At 34.0% G+C, this 27,656-nt stretch overlaps 1 protein-coding gene and 1 long non-coding RNA gene across 6 annotated transcripts in view; one reads left to right on the top strand and one right to left on the bottom strand.

The window, feature by feature from the left end:
* The window catches only part of COL11A1 (collagen type XI alpha 1 chain), a 215,235-nt gene extending 188,000 nt beyond the window's left edge, over positions 1 to 27,235 (top strand). For all 5 annotated transcript variants that reach the window (XM_027058472.2, XM_053214541.1, XM_027058475.2 and 2 more), the window contains 13 exons: positions 5,311 to 5,364; positions 5,490 to 5,597; positions 6,053 to 6,106; positions 15,355 to 15,408; positions 16,302 to 16,409; positions 16,887 to 16,940; positions 17,043 to 17,078; positions 17,171 to 17,224; positions 18,943 to 19,192; positions 21,943 to 22,055; positions 23,461 to 23,529; positions 25,631 to 25,864; positions 27,089 to 27,235. In XM_027058472.2, coding sequence (XP_026914273.1) covers positions 5,311 to 5,364; positions 5,490 to 5,597; positions 6,053 to 6,106; positions 15,355 to 15,408; positions 16,302 to 16,409; positions 16,887 to 16,940; positions 17,043 to 17,078; positions 17,171 to 17,224; positions 18,943 to 19,192; positions 21,943 to 22,055; positions 23,461 to 23,529; positions 25,631 to 25,864; positions 27,089 to 27,235 — 1,335 coding nt within the window. The remainder of the gene's footprint in view (positions 1 to 5,310; positions 5,365 to 5,489; positions 5,598 to 6,052; positions 6,107 to 15,354; positions 15,409 to 16,301; positions 16,410 to 16,886; positions 16,941 to 17,042; positions 17,079 to 17,170; positions 17,225 to 18,942; positions 19,193 to 21,942; positions 22,056 to 23,460; positions 23,530 to 25,630; positions 25,865 to 27,088) is intronic.
* On the bottom strand, positions 18,737 to 27,096 carry LOC106967021 (uncharacterized). The gene is made up of 3 exons (XR_003419966.2): positions 26,273 to 27,096; positions 24,758 to 24,857; positions 18,737 to 19,089 (listed from the first exon to the last, which is right to left on the bottom strand). It is a non-coding gene; the product is annotated as an uncharacterized LOC106967021 (long non-coding RNA).
* Positions 27,236 to 27,656: the final 421 nt, after the last annotated feature.

Genomic DNA, 27,656 nt, shown 5'->3' with positions numbered 1-27,656 from the left:
ATGGCAGGATTTTAACAAAACACTACAGCAAAATGTAAATAAATAGATCTTGTTCAAAATATTGGCTCCAAAAGCATAAGAGACTCTTAAAAACTGAGAACAAATTGAGGGTTGATGGGGGGTGGGAGGGAGGGGAGGGTGGGTGATGGGTATTGAGGAGGGCACCTGTTGGGATGAGCACTGGGTGTTGTATGGAAACCAATTTGACAATAAATTTCATATATTGAAAAAAAAAATATTGGCTCCAGTGGATGATAGGAGATTAACCTCTTCTTACTACTGTACTGTTTCATAATGAAACCATTTCTGTTGACCTGCCTCTTACAATACTTACGTCATTATCCAGTGCTCTCCTATCCCTCCTTTAGTCTATTTTCTGACCTACCTGCAAACAAAATATGTGGTAAACATCAAAATGTATTTCTTAGGTTCATTCCCCTTTCAGTAATCCAAAGGCACAGAGCCATCGGAACTACTGTGGTTTTCTAATGGTAGTTTTGCTTTAGTGGGATTTTCACACTCCACATTCTCACAGAGTAGGAACAGAATTTAATTTTCTCCTTCAGCAATATAAATTTGAGTCAATATTTATAAACATTTTCCTTTGCCAGAAATAAATTTATTTTATACTAAACATCTTCCTGAATACACTTGTTTCTTCATTGACCAAGTGCTTTTTAACTTTCCACCTTCCCTGTTCTTCTTATATTCTAACTATATTCTAAATAATATTCTTATTGCTTTTGTTTTGTTTTGTTGACAGCCCTGAAGCATGGTCTTGGTAGAAAAAAAAATGTCTCACACAGCAACCACTGGGCTGTTAATTCTTAGAAAGTAATTACAAAGTGTAACATGATTTTTGAGATCTCCTTCCTATTTTTGCCTGCAGTCTGAATGCCATTAAAACTTTCTAGATGGATGAGTAAATGATACTAAACCTTCCTAATAGAATATTGACCAGAATGTTACGAGTGGCAGTGATACTGAGAAACAACATTCTAACAGTTATTGAACAAGTAGGAAAATTAAGTTGTCATTTGTAGTACATGTACATTCTGTCATGTATTTGTAATACTAGAGAATAAATGTACATTTCCTTAAGGCACTAGAAGATTGTATGGTTTGTGTTGATAAAACATGGAATTTTGATACTCAAGTTATCATTATAGCTGTTTGAAACCAAGAGCTAGGTCCACGCTCTTTTATTGAAAAACCTCCTAGAGGTCACTAAAATAATTTAAACATGATAACTTGAAACTGCTCAAAATACACCATTAAATGGAATTCTAAAGACTCCAGTATTAACAGAAATGCAGACAAAAATTTAACCTGCATATATACACCACATAATATATATATTCTTATTACATACATACATGTTGTTATATATGTGCATATATTCTCATTATATATTCTTTCCATCCTTATGCATTTATGCATGAATGTGAATGGTCAAAAGATAAAGTGTTAAAAGGAAACATCCCTTCCACATTTAACCCACACTAAGATTCAGATCAGAGATTAGATTCTTAGGAAAGCCTTCCCTACTGTCAAACTACAACCTTGTGCCTATTTTTATATACCTACCTCATCTCTGCACATTTTATAATGTACTATCTTTGTTAATTTTGGTGTCTATCTTCAGAAATGAAACTTCATAATGAAACTTCATGAACTCCTTAGGATTTCATGGTTTTTTGTTTTTTGTCCTTTTTTTTTTTGGTGTTTTGTTTTATCTTTTTGTATTCTCCATGTACATTTCTAGAACACAAGGACAATTTAAATATTTTTTACATGAATGGAAGAAGAGATAAATTATAGAATAATATTGTAAAATGTGAATAGTGGGGAGAGGTTATGTTGTGTATTTTATAGGAAGTATATTTCTCATGGTGAAGAAAATCCTGTGTAACCATGGCTACTGGTGGAGAATTAACTGGGGCCTGTTTTACTGTATTATGTTTTAGGAGGCATTTTCTAATCAGAACACTCATGAAAGTACAGCAAGTAGTTCACTAGATTAAGTCCTTGCCCATCTGTTTATGCAGATATATGAGAAGTAAGTAAGACAAGAATTTGTCCATATGCACTATTAATTTTTTTCAAAGGAAACTTCATATTCCCCTAGAAAAAGTGTGTTTTCATCCCAGTTTTTCTTTAAAAAAACAAAACAAAACAGAAGAAAACACTCTGTGCCATCTGGAAAAATTATATAAGAAATAAATGAAAATGGGAAAAATGAGATAAAGAACAGAGAAAATCCATTTAATATGGATTCCCACCGTGACAGATATCAGACGTTCATTCAGAGAAGAAAGAAGTCCTTTTGGGATGGAGAAACTCTATTTGAATCAAAATTTTGTGGCTGTGTTGTAGTTTACTTGTGTTTAAATTCTCTAGGCTCTTCAAACTCAGATTGTCTTTTCTCCTTTGTGGTAAAAGCAGTATTTTTGTTACATTTTTAGACAGCTGATGACTAGCTTTTCTCCAAAGCTAGATATTTATAAATCTTCTGTTCTTTATGTTCATGTATGTTAGTGCAGTCCTTCGAAAAATTCCATACCCTTATGTCACGAGTTTAAGGGAAACTTCTATGGAGTTTCATAGAATAAGGAATAAGGAAAAGGACAGAATAAGGAAAAGCCCATTGTTCAGTTGAATCTCATAATTTCTATTTCCAAAATCACAGTCATTATGGTTGTTTTGGTTTGCATACATTAATATCTTAAACATCACACCGAAATAACTTATGACATTTTAACATTAAATTATTTGAAGTTTATGCTTCTATACAGAAATCCTCTTGCATAAATAGCATGAAATTAAAAAGAAGCACTTAAGTTTTAAGCATATATTAATGTTAGCATAATGCAGTTGCCTCAAGAGACTGCTTCAAAATATATACATTTCCTACCTTTTGGTTGAGGCACAATAGAGTTACCATGATGATATTGAGAAAATTATGCTATATTCGTTGATTCTCTCAGAGATAAATGAGTTCACAGAATGCTCCGAGTCTGATGAAGTGCTTGATACTCCTTTTAAATGTGAATTTAAAAGACCGAATTAAAGACTAGCTTGTGCTCACATTAGCATATTAATATGGCACCTGAAAGAGAGGAGTCTTCCTCCTGCAGCACCTTATTTTCACCAGTTAACACCATCTCCCCTACTCTCCCCAACCTCCAACCTCAATCTCAGTTGATGATTTTGAGTACAATTCATTACAAAATTGAAGTAACTGATGGAATACGAGAGAGAGAGAGTCTGGGGAAAAAGGAAATGCAGTTTCTTAGAGATCATGAAGTTTCTTTTTTAAACCTTCTGTGGTTATATTTGAACTTGAGCAGAAAATTTCAACATTAAATTGAATCTTAATGCTTGTTAAGTGATAAAAACTCAGTTAATGAGTGTAAATTAATGTTTTATAACAAAATTGTAAATCTTCTGTGTCTTTGAATGAATTGAAAATGTATATTGGGGGGTCATTCTATAGGCCAAAAGCATTTGTATTGTGCTTCTATTAAGCTATCAAACCAAGTGCCCAGCTTCTGTTGATTTGAAATGTTACTAAAAATGACATGAGGATCCAATATAATAGAAACAAAATTTAGATGTGTCAATTGTTATAATTGAAAAAATGATGATTTCTTTGATACTTTCTTTGAATGTTATATATCATGTAATATAAATGATTATAGATTATTTTTTTCTCATCATTTTGTTACAAGGTTTAGAAATGTCTTATATTTCACAGATGACTATATAAATGTAAGAAGGAAATATGAATATCAGGTATCAAAATCTGATTATATACTACAGGATCATCTTATATATTATTTTTTAGCCAACTCAAAAATTTCCAATTAAAACAAGTTGTTGCAAACATAGAATTTATATTTTTCAGGTATTAGAAACAGCATGCATGGAAAAAATAATTTGTTGACATGGTGTCAACAAGTGTATTTTGAGAGCTTATTTTGTTAGACCTGACTCTTAGGTTGCCAACATGGTGAAAAGTATAGGTAAAATACATTAATGTATAATAATAATTATAATATTTGCTAATGTTACCAATGATAGAACCAAAGCCAATGTTTGTTCAGTGTTTTCTATGTCCCAAACACTGTTATATGCCATTTACCTTTATCATTTCATTAAGTTGTTATGATGACTCTAGGAAATAGCTCCTATTCTTATCCACATTTTGCAGAGAAATAAACTGAGGCACTGACCTGGCGAATAACTTTCTAGAGATCACAAGGCTAATTGGTGCCCGGGACGAGGATTTGAAGTCAGGAAATCTGAGTCCAGGCTTTATGCCCTTAAGCCCCAGATTCCGTATCTGTGTTTGATACCACTACCCAAGAAAGCTTGAAAAGTACTTTTACGTGTGTTATCTCATTTAAATTTAACAACAATTCTATTGCAAGAGAATTTTTATTGGTAATATTTTATGGATGAAGTTCAGGAATGCTAATAAATTGTTAAAAGTCACAAAGCTAATGAAAAAAGAACTAAAGAGAATTGGGTAGACAGATATCTTACAAAGATACCTATATAGTCAAGGAGGAATATTATGAATAGCTTTAAACAGATAAATAACTAGCATCTCTCCATAGCAATCTGTGCAGCTATACAAAAGTCAGGCAAACACCAGAATATCCTCATAAGCTTTTGGATGACATATGGAGAGTGAAGATTTTTTTTTCTGCTCTTGCTCTAATACTAGGTTTTAAAAAGTGATAACTATTTTTATGCCACTTATTTATGTGAATTGCATAGTCCCAGAAAATGAAAATAAAATTTCTGCTGACAGTCAAGATTTTAAATGTGATGCTCTCAGTCGGACATGATCCTATAAGAATGTATACATAACATATGGATGTTCTATGATTAAGAAAGGAGCCTAAAAATAAAAAAAAGGAGTCAATCTTAAAATACCTTTAAGGATGAAAGTGAAATCTGATACATGCATTCCTAATTATACAACATAATAAATGATACCTGAGTATTTAACACACTAAGGGTAACTAAGTCATCAGCTTTTCTTAAAGAAATTATCTTTACTGTTTCCTTACATTGATGTGTGATTATCTGTCAATGTGTGTTTCATTTATGTTTACTATTCTAACTGAAAGTTTTTATATAAGAGGGTTTTGATTTTTCTCATTGCATTTTAAACTAAATAGCTATACGCAGTCCCTATTAGAATCTGTTACAAATTAAACTGGAGTATTTGTGAATAAGTCCTCAGTTACATTACTCTTATATGCGATATATATTTTACGTGTACTTTTATGTTTATAGGGCCCTCCTGGAGCAGCAGGTGCAGAGGGAAGACAAGGAGAAAAAGGCGCCAAGGTAAGATATACAAGTATTATGTTTGAAAGGCTTATACATTGAACAATACCCATTTCAGTACTTTTAATAGCATACAGGATGTCTTTTCTCATTATTAATGTGTTCAAACATTTTATTTCTAACAGGGAGAAGCAGGTGCTGAAGGCCCACCTGGAAAAACTGGCCCAGTTGGTCCTCAGGGACCTGCTGGAAAGCCTGGTCCAGAGGGTCTTCGGGGCATCCCTGGCCCTGTGGTAAGCACCTGTGCTAAAAGACGCCATTTTGAAAATAATGTTTCATTTCCAAAATATTGTGAATGAAAATATTTATGACAGCATTATTTCATAAGTAATCGTGTGGATGTCTCATAGGAATTCAGTAAGTGTCATGTAATCATTAAAGTCAGATATTCTTAAAATATTTAAAGATATCATTTATTAAGTTCATGGTGAATTCCAACATAGAAAGGCAGAAGAGAAAACCCAACCCTAAGAACTCAACAATATGAAGTTTTTATACATGTATCCATCTAGACATGCACACACAAAGTAAAAACACTCAAAATTGCTTATAACATTTGTAGATGTTCTCCATGGGATGGAATTCATAGATGATGTTTTCTTGCTTTCTTTTTGTGTTTCCAAAATTGAAATGAAGAAATATGTATGCTTTTGTTAATCAAAAAATCAATTGTGTTTATTTTCCATAGGGAGAGCAAGGTCTCCCTGGAGCTGCAGGTCAAGATGGGCCTCCTGGTCCTATGGTGAGTATGGTCTTTTCTGTTACTTCGAAAGGGAAAGCTCCAGAAGCAAAATTGTTTACAGGCTAGAATTTCCAAAATTGTGTCTTACAAAATAGTTTATATTTTGTACAATATTTCAGAAAGCATATTACTTAGACCTAAAAAGAGGAAAGTAATCCTAAGGGATGGGTTATTTGGAAATTTTTCCCCTTGATCAGATCTTTCCTTTTTGTCCTTTGGAGAAGAAAAAAAAAATATTTCCACTCTGAATAAAATGCCACTAATGGCCCAGCCAGTTCTTTTCCAAATGTGGACAGTTCCCCCAAATGCATGCAATTACACTTAGTTTCCTGGCACTTCATTTAAAAGAATGACATTGGCACAGGCACATAGTGATTCCTTCACCAAATAAATTGTTCCTTTCGTGAGTCACACAGGCTGAAAGATAAAACATTAACCTCCATTAGTGGAGAAAGGTATAATTATTACAACTAAAGCTGGGTTACAATCATCAACCCTGTGTTCAAACATGGCTTTATAAATCCAACAGAGCACTTTGTTGACCGGCATACTGTTCATAGATGGGAGTTTATTATAGGTGCCAAGGCTATCCTCCCTACAAAATTTGGACAGAAGTGAGAATCCAAGTCTCGCCTTAAATCATTGTCTTCTGGGTGACAGATTCTGTTTTATGGTAGAGGTGTTTGAAATTCATTGTCCAAAAATAGTTATGCGTGAAGGGATTAATCAAAACAGCAAATAACACAGACAGCATTATGTAGGTGTGATGCTTGTTGGTTCAAATAGTCAAACACCTCCTTATGCCAATTTAAATTTTACAAAAATACCTCTTATCATGAATATATTAATTACCTGACAGATAGATGCTCAGAGAGCCATCAAAACTGATATTCATAATCTTAATTATGAGGAGGAATGTGGGTCATTCCTTTTAGTAAAAATGCCACAATATATACCAAATACTTCATAAGTGTTACAGAGGTTATTTTTTTAACTGTCATTGAAAGTTAAAGATCATTTATTTTAGTAAAGGGATAAACATTATCAAATTTTGAGTGACCTCAAGCCGGAGATTATCACATCTGCAGGTGACCCCCTCAGCATAACAGGAGCCTGGCTGAAGCTGGGTGAGTTCCCCGTCTACACCACTATTTAGGGAATTCTCCTTAGATATGGTAAATTCCTAACTGCAGAGTCAGTGCCTGGAAAAAAAAATATGCGCCTTAATGTAGACTTAAAATTTGCCAGAGATTTTTTTCTTGTTATTTCAGATTTTCCAGTAAGTATTCTGACCTTTATCCAGATGAAATAAAAAACATCATGCTGGAGATTTCCTTCAGATAATATTAAAATTAAAACCATCAGACATTCCACCTGATTCCAGCTTATAAAAGTTTATATTTCTGACTCTCCGATAGATGTGAGTTTACAGAGCAAGGGACTGAACAACTCAAACCCTTTTAAGCAGAGTGAAATGAAAGGCATCAGAATTTGGCAGTTTAGGTGACTTGCTTTTCTCTGGATGCTTGTTTTCTCAGAGAGTACTTATGTGAATATATTGCAGCTTTCTCATAGCATCAACCGCTTTGACAATGACATCTAATTTTAATGAAAATGCTAGACAGTCCTTGTGAAGTGAGGACTGCCAGAGAAACCATCTTCAAGATGCATTTTATGGCAATTTAATGAGCTTTTCAACTCAGCTATGAAAAACTTTAGTAGGCAATTTTTGATCATGGTTATTCGTTAAGGTCCTTGACCCTGAACCCAAACTCCCTGGTTTCACAAACAAATACTACCACTGACTTGCTTTAGGAAGATTATTTTTTTTTCAAAAAAATTTTGTAAAGTTTATTTATTTTTGAGAGAAAGAGACTGAGTGTGAGCAGGAGATGGGCAGAGAGAGAAGGAGACACAGAATCTGAAGCAGGCTCTAGGCTCTGAGCTGTCAGCACAGAGCCCAACACAGGGCTTGAACTCATGAGCAGTGAGATCATGACTTGAGCTGAAGTCAGATGCTTAACCTACTGAGCCACCCAGGTGCCCCAGGAAAGTTATTTATTTTTTTAAGTGTTAGGTTCCTCATCCGAAAAATTAGAATATCAATAGCATCTATCTCATGGGATGTTATGAAGTTTAATTGAATTAAATGGGATTATTAATATATTTTTACCCCATGGGGGTCTTATGTTAATTAAATGAGTTATATGTAAAACACTTAGGCCATAATTGGCATTAGGAGCACCAAAGAATTATTAATTGAATGAAATAGTGTTTTGAAAAAGAAATAATTTCATATTCTTAGTGAAAAGTGACTAAATTTTTGGCACCTGATTGGCTCCGTCACTAGAGCATGCAACTGTTGATCTTGGGGTCCTGAGTTCGAGCCACACCCTGGGGGTAGAGATTACTTAAAAAAAACTAAATTTGACCTCATTCATGCATATATACCATTAATAAATTTTTTTGAAAGACACTGTTGAAGCAAATGAAAAGACCAACAAATAAATTATGCTGACTTACAGCAGTTAGAGTATAATGTGGTAAGTACTATAATAGAATCAAGCAGAGAATGCTGCTAAATATATTCAGAGTAGAACTGTTAAAATGCCATCTCCTCTGGGGACCTTTCCCTCATAGGAAATATGGTAAGATTATTAAATAAGGACGAGAGGGGTTTAAATGTGTCTGGGAGGCTTAAAAATGTGGGAGGTAAAAACAAGAGACGTCTTAAAACCCATACAAATTGGCATTAGTCTCTGAAATTAATCCATGTGAAATTCATGTGCATATTTCCTCCATAATGTGTTTTCTCCTCATTATAATTATAAATATATTCACACCCACATCCACGTCTACACAAATTTCAGAAGTCTGTTATCATTGCATTTCTGCAGCTACCCTTTGGGTCTCTTTTCCTCTTCTAGAAGCTGCCTGAAACTTCCTGCTGTAGGGTCCACTAGTCAAACAAAACCACGACAATCCCCTTTCCCCAATTTTTAAATGCTACTTCGCTATTCTATTCAGTAAGTACAACTTGCTCTGCTTTTATCATTCAGGACAGGCAGCTACCCAGTTAGACAGTTGCACTCTATCTAACGGAGCAGTGTGGGTGCTGTTTTGTTTTCTCTGGCTTTTGTTTTATCAGAGTATTTATACACTTACTTATACACTTACTGTTACTTGCCAAGATATTTTATAGGTCTTTTATATACAATTTTATATCAACCTTTGGAGTGGAAATTCTTTGGGGCAGGAATGAAACATCTTCTAAAAGTTTTAAGATGATGATATGTTTGGTGTTTGCCCCCTCTGTGTAATTAGATATACTAGAGTTTAGATAAGGTACAGTATATATTTTTCACTTTCAAAGTTAGACATTTCTCAGAGTAAAAATTAAACTTCTATATATGCATGAATTTTAGGTGCATATACAATTAGAATCACCATATGGAACTGAGAGGGTAGACTAGTACATATGAGCGCTAACAGAAAGCTAAGGACAATGATGAGATTATATAAGAATTTTATTTGAGGGTTTAAGTTGAATCAATGATTTTTTGAGTATGTAGTCAACAAAAACTAAATGGAATAAAACAGTGTTTTAACGAGAACAGAAATTGTGGCTACGTTCTCTTCTCTGTGTGTACAGTCAAAATTAACAGGATTTCATAATTTTAAACTAATTTTTATGTTTTGAAGGTAGGACTAGCATCTGTTTTAGTTTTGAGCTTTCACTTTATTTTATTTCATGTTCTTTTATTAGATGAACCTATTTGTTCCAAAATAGCTAAAAAAGATGAAAAATTACCACAGTATAATCATACGTTCCTTTTCACATACTGATAAATATAAAATATCTGACAGCATTATTTCAAACCATAAATGCCTGAAAAAATGGTAGATGGCTTACTGAATTGCAGTTTGTTTGTTTTTTAATGCTACATCTAAACTATCTGTAAATAGGGTTGAGATGTGTAGTATTCCATAATGATTAAACAGGTTTAAACAGCAAAGCATTTGCTTTTTACCAAATTAAACATTCTTTCACAATATGACATTCTAAATAAAGTGCAAGATCTGCAGTTTCTTTCAACATCAATGCACTAGAGTTTTGAGATGCATATCAAAGCAAATATCCTGTAAAGCATATAATACTGCAGGGGAAAATGTTTGATTGTATATTCTAGGCACTTAAGAACGTATCATCCCTGTTTTCCTTTTCACTTTATAACTTATGAATTATGTATTTCCCTAGGGTTTCTCAATTTACAATATCCTAAATAAGAAATAGAAAATATGTACTTGGAATAATCTTTTTATGTGAAGAATTGATATTTTTGATATGTCCCAAGTTTGGAGGGTTATTTATAACTGCTATCAATAGCATAATGTTACCAATTTCTATTTCCAACTGATGAAAATGTTAAGAAACTGATTTTTCTTGGTAAATGTGTCCTCAGATAAAGTTTGCAAGTTCATACAAAATTATTAGCTTCTAGGAATTAATACTCATTTCCTCTAACTCCTTTATGTACATTTATAGAAATGATTTAAAATGCATTATAGGGCCCCAGGGTGGCTCAGTCATTTGGGCATCTGACTCTTGATTTCGGCTCAGGTCATGATCCCAGTGTCATGATATCAAGCCCCATGTCAGGCTCTGCACCAAGCATGGAACCTGCTTAGGATTCTCTCTCTCTCTCTCTCTCTCTCTCTCTCTCTCCCTCCCTCTCCCTCTCCCTCCCTCCCTCCCTCCTTCTGCCTCACTTCCATGCTTGCACTCTGTCTCTAAAATTTGAAAAGAAAGAAAGAAAGATGCATTGTAAACACAAATAATGTCTAGCATATTTCTCATTAAGCCTGAATAATTAGAATTCCAATACTCCTCCTCTTCCTCCTCCTCCTCTTCTTTCTTTTTCTTTTTTGTCATTTTAGCCTATACTACTAGAATGTGGTGAGAGGGCTGATTGATAACTGTTTGTAATATAAAAAAAAACAAATATCAGTAATTAATATTTATGTTATAATTCACTATTTATACAGTAATTTTGCAGGTCTGCTTTTTATTATATTATGACACAGTTATGACTATTAGAGTACTTTCATAAATGAAGCTCAGAGATAATAAGTAATAGATCCAAGATTACTCAACTAAAGGGTGGTTAGACTTGAGACTCTGAATGAAGCAGTGATTAGAATATTGATGTCCATTGTAGAGAAAGGGGAAACCTCTTGCACTGCTGGTGGGAATTCAAACTGGTATAGCCACTCTCGAAAACAGTGTGGAGGCCCTCAGAAAGTTGAAGATAGAACCACCCTATGATCCAGAAATTGCATTACTAGGTATTTATCCAAAGGATACAAAAATGGTAATTTGAAGGGGCACATGTGCCCCAATGTTTAGAGCAGCACTATTAACGATAGCCAAATTATGGAAAGAGCCTGAATGTCCATTGACTGATAAATGGACAAAGAAGAACTAGTATGTATGTATGTATGTATGTGTGTGTGTGTGCATACACACACACACATACATACAATGGAATATTACTCAGCCATCAAAAAGAATGAAATCTTGCCATTTGTAATGATGTGGATGGAACTAGAGTGTATTGTGCTAAGTGATATCAGTCAGAGAAAGACGAATGTCATGATTTCATTCATATGTGAAACTTAAGAAGCAAAACAGATGAACCTAGGGGAAGGGAAGGAAAAATAAGATAAAAACAGAGAGGAAAGCAAACTGTAAGAGACTCTAAACTATAGAGATCAAACTGAGGGTTGCTAGAGGGGAGGAGGGTGGTGGGATGGGCTAAATGGGTGGGAAGCATTTTAAGGAAGTCACTTGTTATGATTAGTACTGGGTGTTGTATTTAAGTGATGAATCACTAAATTTTACTCCTGAGACCAATACTACACTATATGTTAACTAACTTAAACAGAATCTTGGAAAGAAGAAAAATAAGAATATTGATATTCAGCATGCAACATCTGTCAGTTTTCCCACTTAAAGCAAAATTTCTGTAAAGTGTATCACATGCCTAAAACAGTTTGAATGTAAAATGAGAAGTGAAGAAAGAAAAAAATCTGGCCGCTGCAGAGTTTTATATTTTCAATCTAGAGAATGTTCTTACTTTAATTGACATACGTCAGTTTTAACCAGTATTCTTAAAGGGTTTCTGCTACTGGTACAAGTATATGGTTCTTTCATGCAGTTACATTTTTATCAGAACTATTTTTTTTCATACTTTTTATGCCACTCTTTTCTAACATATAGAGTCTTCGGCATTTATCCTGATGATAACATGGTCTCAAGAAATTCTGAGAGTTTCCATTACTCATTTATATTATTCCTTTTAAAGTGTGCTATTGGGCAACATTATTTTCCCTGATGATTCATCATGCATTTCTGATAAGATCAGAAAATAGTAGATATGAAATATATTACCTTACTTTAAAAAATATTAAACTAGTAGAACTAAATAGGTATTGCTTTTATTTTAACATAAATGAGATTTTTTTATGCTGTTCTGATTTGCATGTTGATTTAACTCAATTTGGGACCTAATGCCACGGAGCCAAGTCTCTCAAACCTTAATGAGTATCAAACCTATGAAACAGACTGCTGGTCTCTTCACTCCAGCATTTCAGATTTAGCTGGTCTGGATGAGGCCTAAGAATTGGCTTTACTCATAAATTCACAGATGATGCTAATGATGTTGGTCTGAGGTCACACTTTGATATCCACTATGATAGGGTGTTAGTGACTGAGGTGAAAGTTAGGTTTTCAAACCCAGCCTTAGAATATACTTGAATATAATTTCTTTGTGATCTGCATTTGTCTGTCAGAGATTTAACAAAGTGGCATGGTTATTTTTATACAAAATAGATTCTAAACTGAACTGATTTAAATTTATGTCTGAGGATTAATAATTTTCTCTTTGAAGAATATTTTAGACACATTCACATTTAAAATAGCACATATCTTATATGAAAATGATTTTTATCTATTGTTAATGGAATGATGTAGAGAAATTTCCCACTTTTATATCAATACTTACAGAATTTCAGATTCGTTCATGAATTAAAGCAAATTAAATATATTTAAGTAGCCCCAAATACTATTGTTACATAGTACTAATTGATACCAAAGCTATTCTTACTTTCTCCTGATGATCAGGATTTCAGTTTAAGATATAGATGTGAGAAACTAAGGAATGGAAAAGGCTCATCTACTTGATCTCCTGAGACAGGAATTATAATCCTCAATCTATAGATGAGAAAACTGAAGCTCTCTTTCGTTAGCTAATTTAAATTGCTAATAAGAGAGGCTGGCTTCTATCCCAAGTCTATCCTATTCTGAGCCCATACTTTTTATATTACATCATACTACTTGGATCAGATCCATCGCTCTTAATACTTTAAATTCACAAAAATTATAGACTGGCACTTACATTTTTTTTTCACACCAAAGCAGTGTCTGTAGAGAAAGGAAAAAATCGCTCATGGTAGGCTTGAAGAAGATACAATTGTGAACACTCCTGGTATAGCTTGTTACAAGTTAAAACAGTTTGCTTTCTAAGTACTATGTTAAATCATTAGTAAAATTATAATTCTAAAATTCAGTCCAATATGAATAATTCTATTTATAGAGAAACTGTATGAATATTTTGCTTCCCCCCTCTCCCCCACCAATGCCTTTCTGTTGCAGGAAGTTGTGACCTACATTTTGTAACATTATCTTGGCTCTGATTTCATCAATCACATACTAACCATCTTTTAGTGTCAGTTACACTTCTTCTGATAGAATCTCTTGCCTGCATCATTTCATTTGTCATTAATTTCAGGACAAGGATATTTTGTGTTGTCCTCAATATAGAGTACCCTGACTTTTGTATTAAGACGTTTGTGGGGCGCCTGGGTGGCTCTTAAGTGTCCAACTTCAGCTCAGGTCATGATCTCGTGGTTCCTGAGTTTGAGCCCCACATGGGGCTCTATGCTGAGAGCTCAGAGCCTGGAGCCTGCTTTGGATTCTGTTTCCCTCTCTCTCTCTCTCTGCCCCTTCCCTGCTCGCACTGTGTTTCTCTCTCAAAAATAAACAAACATTAAAAAAAAAAAATTTAAGTTTGTTAAGTAATCAATATGAATATTTCCATGGGTAGGGTCAGGGTTAGTTGTTGAGGTCATGCCATAATTTTCATAAAAATACAATTTAGCAAAATAGATAAGTACCTTATCCTTGGACCATAAACATTATTAGGATAGAGATAATTATATGAGAAAAATTATTTACCTTATTATTAAATTTACGAATCACTTTTTAAAAAATGTTTATTTATTTTTCAGAGACAGAGAGACAGAGCAGGAGCAGGGGAGGAGCAGAGAAAGAGGGAGACAAAGAATCTGAAGCAGGATCCAGGCTCTGAGCTCTCAGCACAGAGCCTGCTGCAGGGCTCAAACCCATGAACCATGAGATCATGACCTGAGCCGAAGTCGAATACTTAACCAACTGAGCCACTTAGGCATCCCAGAATCTTTTATTTAAATGATTTGTAGATTTAATTGGGGTGCCTGGGTGGCTCAGTCGGTTAAGCATCCGGCTTCAGCTCAGGTCATGATCTTCTGGTTCATGAGTCAAGCCCCGCCTTGGGCTGTGCCTACTTTGGATTCTGTGTCTCCCTCGCTCTCTGCCCCTCCCCTATTTGTGCTCACGTGCCTGCTCTTTCTCTTTCTCTCTCTCTCACAAAATAAATCAACATTAAAAATCTTTTTGAAAAGATTTTTCAGGAATTATAGTTAAAAATACTATCTTAGGAGTTTGCTTAGGAAAAGTGGTTATCAAATGTCATTTGACTGTCAAAAATTTATTGAGTTTTTTTTTAAGTTTCTAGGAAATATTGTAATTTATTTGAGCTTAGCACCAAAATATTTTATTAATCGATGTGTACTTTGGAAATCCCTTCTTCTAAAATTAGTGTGTTTAAAAATTTATTCTTTTTCTGTTGTAAGTTCATGTAAACCAAGTCTTATTTCTAACTGCATATTTATGTAACCAATGTTAAGTTAAATATCAAGCCATGGAATTTTAAACAAAATTATTTAGAATTCTGATAAATAAACTTTAAGCATTACTAATTATTTTTGAACTCTGTCATATTACCAAAACCAAACTTGCCCTATGCATAGTAATATGATTCTCTAATTCATGCCTACTTTATGTATGTTTATTATTTCTCATTATTTAGGGACCTCCTGGCTTACCTGGTCTCAAAGGTGACCCCGGTTCCAAGGGTGAGAAGGTGAGAGAGAATAAAAGCATGTGTTATTACAATTTTGATATGCTAATAGCAGAGACAATAATTTTGCAGATTAGAATCATTCAAAAGGAAATTTCAAAGAATATCTTTGTCCTTTTAACCAAGGCAAAAGCTTCCAATCCTCTGCTTCCCAGATGAATTTAGGGAAGAGAAAAGATACAAAGTCATAGTGAAAAATGTATTCAAATCCATCGTTATATTTTCTCAATGTCCCCTTGTAGGAGCCATATGGAGAAAGCATATGGTTATACTAAAATAACTCTTCAGAAAATAAACAGATGGAATAACAAAATGCCCATTTTATGTTTTTAAACATGAAAATAACAAATTTAAACTAGTATACTCTTGAAATAGTAATTTGATCTTCCAGAAAGTACACGGAGTTGCACCAAATAATTATGGAAAATAAGCCTTTTTATAATGGCGTTAATGTTTTTTTGGGTCATTTTTAAATCTCCAAATGTCTCTTAAAGACCACAGAGTCTCTGAAGGATAGAAATCATATCATATAAAATATCATGCTTATTAAAATAATGAATTTTCAGTTTATTTGATCAATATGGTCATTATTGGTCTTTTAGGGAATTACTTTTCAGTAAATGAAACACTGAAGATGATTCTTTTAGAAAGCATTTTGTTCCCTTATACTTCTCTCTATAAACAAAAGATTCACTTAATGTAAGCCTAAACGATCCTGTTAGGTAAGAGGAAAGAGGTTCTTAATCCTATATATCATTCAGAAAGGGTTAAAGTTTTTATCTTTTTTTTTTTACTTTTATGTTCCATAAAATTAGTGTGCAATTACTTTATGACTATAATTTAATATATGGTTGTAATTTACATATGGTCAAATTTCTTTTCTCTGCCTTCTAAAGGGACATCCTGGTTTAATTGGCCTGATTGGTCCTCCAGGAGAACAAGGTGAAAAGGGTGACAGAGGACTCCCTGGAACTCAAGGATCTCCAGGAGCAAAGGGGGATGGAGTGAGTAAAGATATAAATTATTCTCCTGCTCCTTTCCAAACACACACACGCACACACACCTGTGCACATTCCATTAAACGTGACCAGCAGGGTGATTTAGAGCATCTTTAACCTCTTTAAGTCAATGGTGTTTTCAAAAAGAAATTTATTTAACCTTAAAGTAATAATTTAAAAATATGTCAAGTTGGAAATCATAAAGATTACAGTTCAATAGTTAATTACACAGCAATTTATTGAATCCCCAAAACATACAAATCATTATTCTGAAGGCTACATAAGTCTAAATATAGAGACATTGAAGCAAACGGGAAAAAAATACAGATTATCTTACAAAAGTTATTTCTTAGGTTCACAATGGAAAATTTCAGGTTATTCTTATATACTTTTGCATAATCTAAGTTTTCAGTGTATGTTGTCCTGCAATATAGAGAGTAGCATAGCTGAGGAAAACTCTAATTTGGATGATTCTCTTTACAGGGGATTCCAGGTCCTGCTGGTCCCATAGGTCCCCCTGGTCCTCCAGGCTTACCGGTAAGTGCGAGACAAAAGAATTTTGTAAAGGAAACTTACACCAAAAGAGTCATGATTTCTCCAAGATTTTTATCTGTACTTTTGCCTTTGCATTTTGTCTAGGGTCCTCAAGGTCCAAAGGGTACCAAAGGCTCTACCGTAAGTACTTCTCCCTTTGGACTTTGATTGTTCAGTGAAGCCTAGTCAAATGCCTTGTTCTCTGTTTATCTTGTTCCTTTTGTTCCTAACAGGGACCTGCTGGCCAGAAGGGCGACAGTGGTCTTCCAGGGCCTCCTGGGCCCCCGGTAAGTGCATGGGAACAAAAGTGATGTTTAGGTCTGTTCACATCCTAAGACTGCCGGTGATTTCTCCAAATTTGTAAGAAGGACAAAAAAAGACATTCTGTCAAAGTGGTGATTTTTCTAGGAAACAGCAACTCCATTAATTACATAATCAGATCCACATGCCAAGGCGTGTCTTTTAATTGATGCATTAACTGTATATTATGATAATCTTGTTTGTATTTATTTTTCACGAAAATTATGTACTTTTTAATGTCATGTTTTTATGAAAGCAACTGACCCTAGGCCATAAAAATACATACATACATATACATACATACATATATGTGTGTGTGTGTATCTGACCACACTAGGAATAAAGACAAAAGTTCAGATATTTTGCATTTTTTTCCCTACTGTATATAATGATCATAAAAGCAATAATAATTTCTAACATTTATTAATGCTGACATTTTCCAGGCTCCATATAACTACTAAGTGATAGATCCATGTGAAAAAACATTAGTCTCCTCTCTTGAGTTTGTTTCCAAACTATATGTGTATTAGTTTGCTAGGGCTGCCATGAGAGGCACCACAAATAGGGGGCTTAAATAATAGAAATGTATTCTCTAACAAATTCTAGAGGCCACAAATCCTAGATCAGAGTGTGGGCAGAATTAGGTCCTTCTGAGGGCTGTGGAGGAAGGTCTGTTCCATGGCCCTGTCCTTGGCTCATAGATAGCTGTCTTCTCCTATCTTTTCCCTTCAAATTCTATCTATGTGTGTCTCTGCACCCAAATTTCCTCCTTTTACAGGGACACCAGTCATATTGGATGGTTTCCCATTGGTGGATACCCCCCCCATGCCCTTACATTTACTTAACTAATTATATCTACAGTGACCCCATTTCAAAATAAGATCTTATTCTAAGTACTGAGGCTGATAGCTTCTACCTATGAATTTTGTGGGACACAATCATAACAACATGGATTTAACTATTTGGTATAGTTCTACTTTTACACATGCAAATTCAAATCTGTCTGCATTTATTTTTTTTTAATTTATACAGTTTTAAGTTATATTTGAAGCAAATTAATGTGTATTTTTAGAAGTTTAATGTTTCATAATATAAATTATTCTCAAGCACAATAGACAACTCATTAGGTAGGTTAAGAACCTTAAAATGGTATTTTAATCTTCAAAGACTAAAATCTAGTTGTGGAGACAGGACATGTAAATAAGGACTAATTAATAAATAAGAAAGTTACATACAATATATCCACACAAAACTGGGTTACACTACTTATATAGAGAAAGGTCCAGGGGCGCTTAGGCAGCTCAGTCACTTAAGCATCTGACTTAGGTCATGATTTAACGGTTCATGACTTCGAGCTCTGTGTCAGGATCTGCACAGTGCAGAGACTGCTTTCTTCTCTAGGAAGAAAGGAAAGGGAAAGGGAAGGGAAGGGAAAAGAAAAGAAGTTCCAGAAATCATCTTGATTTGTGTGTCTACCTCAGTATCTCCACTAGATTCTTTTTAAAAGAACTTAACACAGTTTCTATATAAATATTTATAACATGTGTATGTATATGTAGTAACAATTAGAGAAAATATTGAAAGTAGGGAAAACATTGAAAAGCTAAACCAACTATAATTTCTCATAATAATGACCTCATCAGTAATAATTATGCAGAATATTTTACCTTAGGAAGCAGTTACATGCACATTATCTCTTTCACAGGGTCCACCTGGAGAAGTCATTCAGCCTTTACCAATCTTGTCACCCAAAAAAACAAGAAGACATGCCGAAAACATGCAAGCAGATGCAGGTGATAATATTCTTGACTACTCAGATGGAATGGAGGAAATATTTGGTTCCCTCAACTCCCTGAAACAAGACATCGAACATATGAAGTTTCCCATGGGTACGCAGACTAACCCAGCTCGAACATGCAAAGACCTGCAACTCAGCCATCCTGACTTCCCAGATGGTATGTTAATAATACATGTCACAGCAAAGGGACTGAGCCTCTAAGTTATGAAGGTGCATGGTCAGCCCATTACTTCTAGTTAAATGTTTGATATAGACTCTAAATAAACTAAAGTAAATGATTATTAATTCCAGTCTTGTAAACAGAAAAAGTCCTTTATACTGTGTAATTCAAGAACTGCTTCAGAAAATCCTTACCTGCTTACATAAGGTTTCATTAAATTATGACAAGATCATTTTGGGAAAATTATAGAACACAAATGCATTTTTCCCCGTAATAAGTATCATAGAATGGGTTTTATGTGTGCACACATGTGTACACATTAGTATATATTTATATCCTGTAACTGAACTTATTTTACCTTGATATGAAATTAACATGATTTATAGCATAACTGAATCATATTTTACCTATCAGTTTAATAATAATTTGGTGAACAGAATATTTAAGACTTAGCATAGTAGTTTGGGGCAAAAACTTATGTCATTGATCCACAAATAATCAGAACTGTGAGCAATTCATTTGTAATAATAATCAGGATAATTTATTATACCTATTGTTTAACATAAACCTTATCATACCCTTCCTGAGAAGGAAACAGTTTCAAGTATCATGAATTAGTTAATAAACTCAATTACTAAACTAACAAGGGGCAGATATTTATGTGATCTTAAATCTCCCACTTTATATGGAAATATTTTTTCACTCTTTTTACTCTTGGGGCAATATTATTTTGCACTATCAATCATATAAGAATGTTATAACTGAGATATAAATAAGTCAGTACAGAGAGAAAAGTTTAATGTGATTCAGAAACAGCCACCACCATAAAGGAAAATGTCATAAAATCTTCCTATCTTAATCAAGCATAGCCTGTTAAAACTAAAACACAGGTAGCTATTAAGGACTCCATTCAAACTAATGTCCAAGGTTTTCAAATTTATAATATGTTTATTTGGAAAAGATATGTTTAGTTCAATAGTAATTCAGTAATTTTAAAGAGAATGACTCAGACTTCTGCTCTTGCTGAGACAATCATACATAATTGAAGTTCAAATGTAAAAGATTACAACACAAATAAAACAAATATGATTAATTAGAACCTGAGCAGTCAAGAAAAATTTTTGTGAATTTGGGAATGGAAAGCTCATTGTGGACCACAGCTCCCCATGGTTTCCATATAATGACCAGCGTTATTAATTCCTGAATGGGTTAATTAATTGCCATTAAATATTAATTAACTGACTTAGCAGTGCCAGGCACTGTTCTTCAGGCAGAGATTTGTAGACACACAGAAGAAATAATGCCCTTGAGCTACTATTATCAAATGAAGGAGACAGGAAAAGTGGAAGTATTAACAATAGCATATTATGACAGATACTGTGGGAAAAAATGAGTATTTAGATGAGGTAAGGATGATCCATTTTGTGTAAAGGATGTTAATATTTGAGGAGGTGACATTTCAGCTGAAACCTTAAAGAGGTAGCCAGTCATGCAAAGAATCAAAAGGGTATTTCAGGCAGAGGATATGGGTCATTTGATAGGTTTAAAGAGGACAAGATCTTGGTGCCTTCAAGGAACTGAAAGGTCTCTATGGCTAAAAAATAGTGAGGAAAGTGAAAAATGACTTGAAGTAATTTGGAAGGAAGCAAGGTGAAATCAAAGGAAGCTAGTTAAAGAGCTGTTGGTTTAATCTAGGAAAGAAATTAATGGTGACTTGATTTAGGGATTTGACAGTAAAAATAGGAGATGAATAAATTTAGAGGTAAACTAGACATGGTTTCCATAGTATACTGAATTTACTGAACAGACATATCTTAGTAATTAAGCTATTATTATGTTATCTGAAGGAAATTTAATGACAATATTAACCGAATAAATCAAGAGAAAAAATGCTTACCACAGAATTCAAAATTATAGGGGCACCTGGGTGACTCAGTCAGTTAAGCGTCTGACTTCAGCTCAGGTCATGATCTTGCAGTTCATGAGTTTGAGCCCTATGTCAGACTCTGTGCTGACAGCTCAGATCCTGGAACCTGCTTTGGATTCTGTGTTTATTATTTTTGAGATAGAGAGAAACAGAGAGACAGAGTGCAAGCAGGGGAGAAGCATAAAGAGGCAGACAGAATCTGAAGCAGGCTCTGAGCTGTCAGCACAGAGCCCAATGAGGGGCTCAAATCCAAGAACCATGAGATCATGACCTAAGCTGAAGTCAGACACTCAACTGACTGAACCACCTAGGCACCCCCAAAAAAATTTTTTTAAAGTAATGCAAGAAATGATTCTTAAGGCTAAGTAGATTCCACCATCTCCATTGTTACATGAATAAACCAAGGAAAAATATAATGATTATTATACTCAGATTACTAAAGTAGTAAATAATACATATAGGATTTAGGGTTAAGTTTCTCTGATTCCAAATGCATGTAATTTATGATAGTGGATAATTAAATGTTAATATTTGAGGAGGTGACATTTAAGCTGAAACCTAAAAGTAACAGGCAGGCTAGAAATAACAGACTGTTCCAGGCGAAGTACATGGGCAAAGCTTTGATGCAGACAAGACAAAGGGTCACTCTTTAACTATCTGAATTCCTATCCCAATTTGACCAAAAACATAAAAGGGATTCTTGTAGGAAAAGATCCATCAATATTAATTTTTCTTTATTCTTCTAATAAAATGTGTATACCATGCAATCAATTTTTTATTTAAATGTATTTTAACATGACATATTTTTTCCTACTTCTAGGTGAATACTGGATTGATCCCAACCAAGGTTGCTCAGGAGATTCCTTCAAAGTTTACTGTAATTTCACGTCTGGTGGTGAGACTTGCATTTATCCAGACAAAAAATCTGAGGGAGTAAGTACCAGTCTGTTTTGGTGGTGATTGTTGACAGTTCCTGCCATGTTTTTGCAATATTGAACTAAACAGGAAAATTATACTGTCATATTTTCATTTATCTGCTTTTCTTACAGGGTAATTAGAGCATTTCATTTGCATAAACATGAATAAGACACCAAAGTGATGCACAGAGTTAACAAATACTTCTCTCCTTTATTTTTTTACCCAGATGTATTCTTTATGCACCTGCTTGTGCTCTAAAATTCTATGGTTTTCCATGACACAGCACAGCTGATGCTTAAATTTTAGTGCATGTATAGTACTCTTCATTCCAATGACACGACAGAACTCACAGCTGTATATGATGTTCAGAATACACAATTTATAATCGTTTACATAAGAATATTGTCTACATTTGCGTTCTTTTTAAATGTTTTGTCTCTTCAAACAGATTTCTTGATTTTCACCTAGCAGTATCAATATATTTGAGCTAAAGGCAAATTACTAATATAGGGAAAGGTTTTTCACTAGCATAATTGTATTCTTCAAACAGTTTCTGGTGGTAAATGTTGCCTTTATTTGTATTCTTTTAATAAATCACATTCTTAGTAAATGGTGTGGGCATACAGAGGCAAAGAACCTCCTTAGGGCAAGACAAGTAGCTTTAAGTGTGGCTAATCTCTTTAGGAGGGAAGTTAAGTTCTCCAGTAAAGGTTGGGTAGTAGGAGCAGGAGACAAAGCAACTTCTGTTTCCCATCCAAACTTGGCAGCAAAGCATAATAAAAGTTCCTGTAGCTGCCAAAGAAATAAGGGAACGTGGAAATGCCTCTCTTTACACTGATAACTCAAATTCCCTGTAGTGAAGCCTTATATACTGTTACATTTTGCTGATCTTGCAAAGCAAAACAATAAATGCAGATCTATAAAGGGTTCTAAACATTCTTCCCAGCAGGAGATGATTACGCTTGCTTCCTGCAATGACTTTTCCATGCCACCCTTAGTTACTGGCTGAATACTTTCAGGATGCTTCCCTTGGCTATGAAATACTGATGGGATCTGTCTTGATGACTGATTTCGACTGGTATTGTGAGGGGTTCCTTTACAGGGGGTTGCTTCTGAGTTCCACCTTTGTCCCCTACAGCCCTTAGTATGCCATCAGCAGGTTGTTCTCCACCCCCCCCCCCCCGCCTTCTTCTTTTTGAGCAATTAAAGAAAACAGGAAGAAAATGACTCAATCTTCACTAAGTGGGAAGTCACAGGATATATCTCAAATTTTGCTGTTTATCTCATTTTCTGTAATTCAGGATAGACCATTTTAAACTTCTTTGGCATCTTAGTCTTACAGAAAATTACTGATGCATACATAAACAATACTGTTCATAATTTTTACCTACTTTCTAATTTTCCTGTTCCTTTGCAACAGGTAAGAATATCATCGTGGCCAAAGGAGAAACCAGGAAGCTGGTTTAGTGAATTTAAGAGAGGAAAACTGGTATGTTATTACCTCAACATGAAATGGTTTATCTTAAACTTCACAAATGAAGCTCAAATTATATATCTTAGACCCTGACTGTGAAAGTCTGAGTTATACTATTTTAGGATTCCATGTGTTCTCTGGTTTGCTCCTTCTATATTTCTTAGACCACAGTTGTATTTTAGAGAATTTTTCTAAATGTTTTCTATCAAAATACATGGAAATATGCTAAATTCAATAAATATGATCAGATAAAGTATGCATTTCATTAAGTACCTGATAGACATCATAAAAATGAATTATGTTAGAAATATCAGGTATAGAGAATGTAATATGTGTTTAGTGTCTCAGACTCTATATCTTTTTTTCTGTTTGAAACCTAATTTATTTTTTATTCTCTATTTCAGTAAAAACTTTTGGAAGGCGAAATGTTTTTTTTTTTCTTCTGATCGTTACATTTAGAAATAAAGTTCACTGACTGACCTGACCTTTTACTTGGATTATTGCACAAGTTTACTTAGATATTTTCATACCATTACCAGTTCACTATTAATAATTTTTACAGGTATTTTAAGATTAGATGCCAAAACTAAATTTATATTATAAAAGCTGTTTACAAATACATGTGTATTCAAAATAGTAATAAATGTATTTAAGTGAAACTTTTTCACTTATCCTATTATTCAACTGTTTAATGTTCTTTAAGAAGCTATTATTTTCTATTGATGACTATTTTATGGTTATTCATCTTATGCAAAACCTACACGTTAATTGACAACTTTAGTGAAGTTTTCCACTTAACATAATTCTTCAGTTTAGTCTTCAAGTTACATATTAAATATCCATGTGACATTCTTACCTGTGTAGAATTTAAAAATACATAACACAGAACTGTGTGTGTGGTGTTATTTTTTGTTGTTTTGGTTTGTTTACCTTACTGTTCATTTCCCAAGTTTTTTTTTTTTTTTTCCTTCAACTGAACAAGTCTTCTCATTATCTGAGCTGTTAATCAGTAAGGATTAAGTAAATTCAACAAAAGAAGCAAGCCATAGATAATTACCTTTACATTAATCCATAGCCTAGGTAAATTTCCTACTCAATTTTTAAAAAATATCTATGTTCAGCTGACGCCAGTCTTTCAATTTTACCCAATAAAACCGTTTATGAATTTAATAAAGGATTTTAATAATTTGTAGTTAAAACTACTTTCCTGCCCTAAATGTAAAATAAGTATTTACTGACTCACCATATATTCTTTTGCGTTGTCTTGGGCATTATGCTTGGTGCTGGTGACACAGTGATGAATAAGTACATTGTCTAAGAATGAACAAACAGGCAGATCTGTGCTGGAAATAGAAGACTAAACATCTTAGAAAACTATGGCGTCAAAAAATGCAGAAACATGTTTAAAACTTTGGGTCTAGTGGCTATACTATGAAATTTTTAAAGGAGTAGGTGAAATAAAAACACAAAAATAGGTAACTTTCCATTGCACCGAGATTCCTCAGTTCTAATTGTTTCACTATTTTGCAATTCTATAATTTAAAAATATACACAGGGGCGACTGGGTGTCAGTTAAGCCTCTGACTCTTGATCTCACCTCAGGTCATGATCTCACAGGTTCATGCTTGGAGCCCTGTTTCAGGTTCTGTACTGACAGTGCAGAGCCCGCTTAGGATTCTCTCTCTCCCTCTCTCTCTGGCCCTCTCCCGCTCATGCATGTGCGCTCTCCATCTTTCTCAAATAAATAAACTTTAAAAAAATAAAACAAATAAATAAAAAGATACACAAACATAATGAAAGATCTTTTGGAAACAAAAGCTTTTCTTTTGGAAATTTTTAATGTTAGGAAAATGAAGCATTGAAATAAGGTGAATATTTTTCAAAGATAAGTAGTGCTCATAGTAACTCAGGTGGGAGTACAATAGTGATTTCATAAAATCCTGTCCCTGGGTCTTATGACCCTCCTTGCCCACTTTAATTCCCTAAGTGAAAATGGGACAGTTGATTCATCCACATGCTTCTGGGATCACAGTTCACTGTCAACAGTGATTTTATTCTTTTATAACATAAAAAAGTAAAAGAACCTATGTCTGTCTTTTTATTCTTTTATTCCCAGCTTTCCTATTTAGATGTTGAAGGAAATTCCATTAATATGGTGCAAATGACATTCCTGAAACTGCTGACTGCCTCTGCTCGGCAAAATTTCACCTACACCTGTCATCAGTCAGCAGCCTGGTATGATGTGTCATCAGGAAGTTATGACAAAGCACTACGGTTCTTGGGATCCAATGATGAGGAGATGTCCTATGACAACAACCCTTTCATCAAAGCACTATATGATGGCTGTGCGGTGAGTATAATCACTTGCCTTCTTTCACAGGGTGAGAGGCTGTGTGCAACCATCTCAGCTTGGCCCTAAGTCAGGAATCTCTCATGAAATGGATGTCTGTTGTTTTTAAGATCTGATGCTTAACACTGGCATATTGAAATATGATATATTAGAAGCCACTAATATTCACATACATACACACAAACTCTGAAACTTACATATAGGCACATATTTAAAAGCCATAACAGAGGTAATCTTAGATCATATGCTATTTGTATGGAATTATTCCTGATATTTGAATACTATTATATTTAGTCATTCTTGAAATAAAAATAATAAAAAACTTTATTTCATTTGCTTCCTTCATCCATGATTCTAAAATGACAAAGGAATCAGCATTATACCATTTACACCATAGCTAATACTTACCCCTGTATTTTGTCCATAAGGGCTTGTCTGTTGGGACTGTGTTATACCAGGTTAGGCAGTTACTATCATTTTTGTGATTTCTAACCTCTGGAACCATCCTTTTCACCCAATGGGAGTTCCATTTAAGAAAATGATACAGAAAGCACACTAAAAAAACTCGGTTTAGCTGATGACTAAAGAGAGGTCACAATTATAAATAAATAGGTCCATGCCTTCAACAAAGTGAGTATGGTACCCACAGATTAAAGAAAAGAAAGCATATTAAAAGTAGCAAGTGTTTGGATTTCCCAATAGTAGTGTACTGATAATCATTCATAAAATTAATATATAGCAGCAGAAATGCTTTGACTTTTGACCTTATGTACAATAATTTCTATAATGTATTTAAATTTTTCTTAAGAAACCTTGACATATATTTATGGACACACACACACATGTATATATATGCACATATTGTATGATTATAATGGTAAGAATATATTCTTATGTAGGAGTCTAACCCAATACTAACATCAGTTTTCATGTTAAACTGTATCAATTCAGTAAGATTCTCTTCATCTATGCAGTGTATCCAAATATTATAGTTGAGTGGTAACAGCTAAATATTAAATGCAGCTGTCAACGTTCAAAATTTAAAACTACACATGACATCAGTGATAACAAGAGTTAATTACAACATAGATAATGGCAAATCTGCTTCTTACTCTCTTCTTTCTTACCCTCCTGCCTCCATTCAGAGGCTAAGGAAAAAAAAAAGCATATATGTTAAAAGCATGAAATGATTGTATAAATTTTTCTTTCTGCTTAATTTTACAGTCCAGAAAAGGCTATGAAAAAACTGTGATTGAAATCAATACACCGAAAATTGATCAAGTACCTATCGTTGATGTAATGATCAATGACTTTGGTGATCAGAATCAGAAATTTGGATTTGAAGTTGGTCCTGTTTGTTTTCTTGGCTAAGATTAGGACAAAGAACATCTGAAATCAACAGAAAAAATATCTTGGTGCCACCAAGCCATTTTATGCCACATGCAAGTTTTGAATAAGGATGGTATAGAAAACAACTTGCTGAGTATATACGTACCGATTAGAAATCCCGATGCCCTTGTGGGGGCAGAAACACACAACAAAAGCTTCGAAAATCATAAAATATAAGATAGTGTGGCTGAGATGGAAACAGGCCTTATTCTTGATTCCCAATTTTCATCTCTCCCTTTCCTATTTGGATTTCTTTGGTGCTGTAGGAAAAAAAAAACAGAACAATATATATTCATAAAAGATATGGTGCTCATTCCCATCCATCAAGGATGTGCTAAAAGTATGTTTAATAAATTGTAATTATTTTATGTACAGTTCTATACTGTTATCTATGTGTCCATTT

Source organism: Acinonyx jubatus, chromosome C1, assembly GCF_027475565.1.
Source record: "Acinonyx jubatus isolate Ajub_Pintada_27869175 chromosome C1, VMU_Ajub_asm_v1.0, whole genome shotgun sequence".
Classification (NCBI taxonomy): Eukaryota; Metazoa; Chordata; class Mammalia; order Carnivora; family Felidae; genus Acinonyx; species Acinonyx jubatus.
The sequence above is the reverse complement of the archived record's forward strand: the minus strand, read 5'-3'. Positions and strand labels throughout refer to the sequence as shown.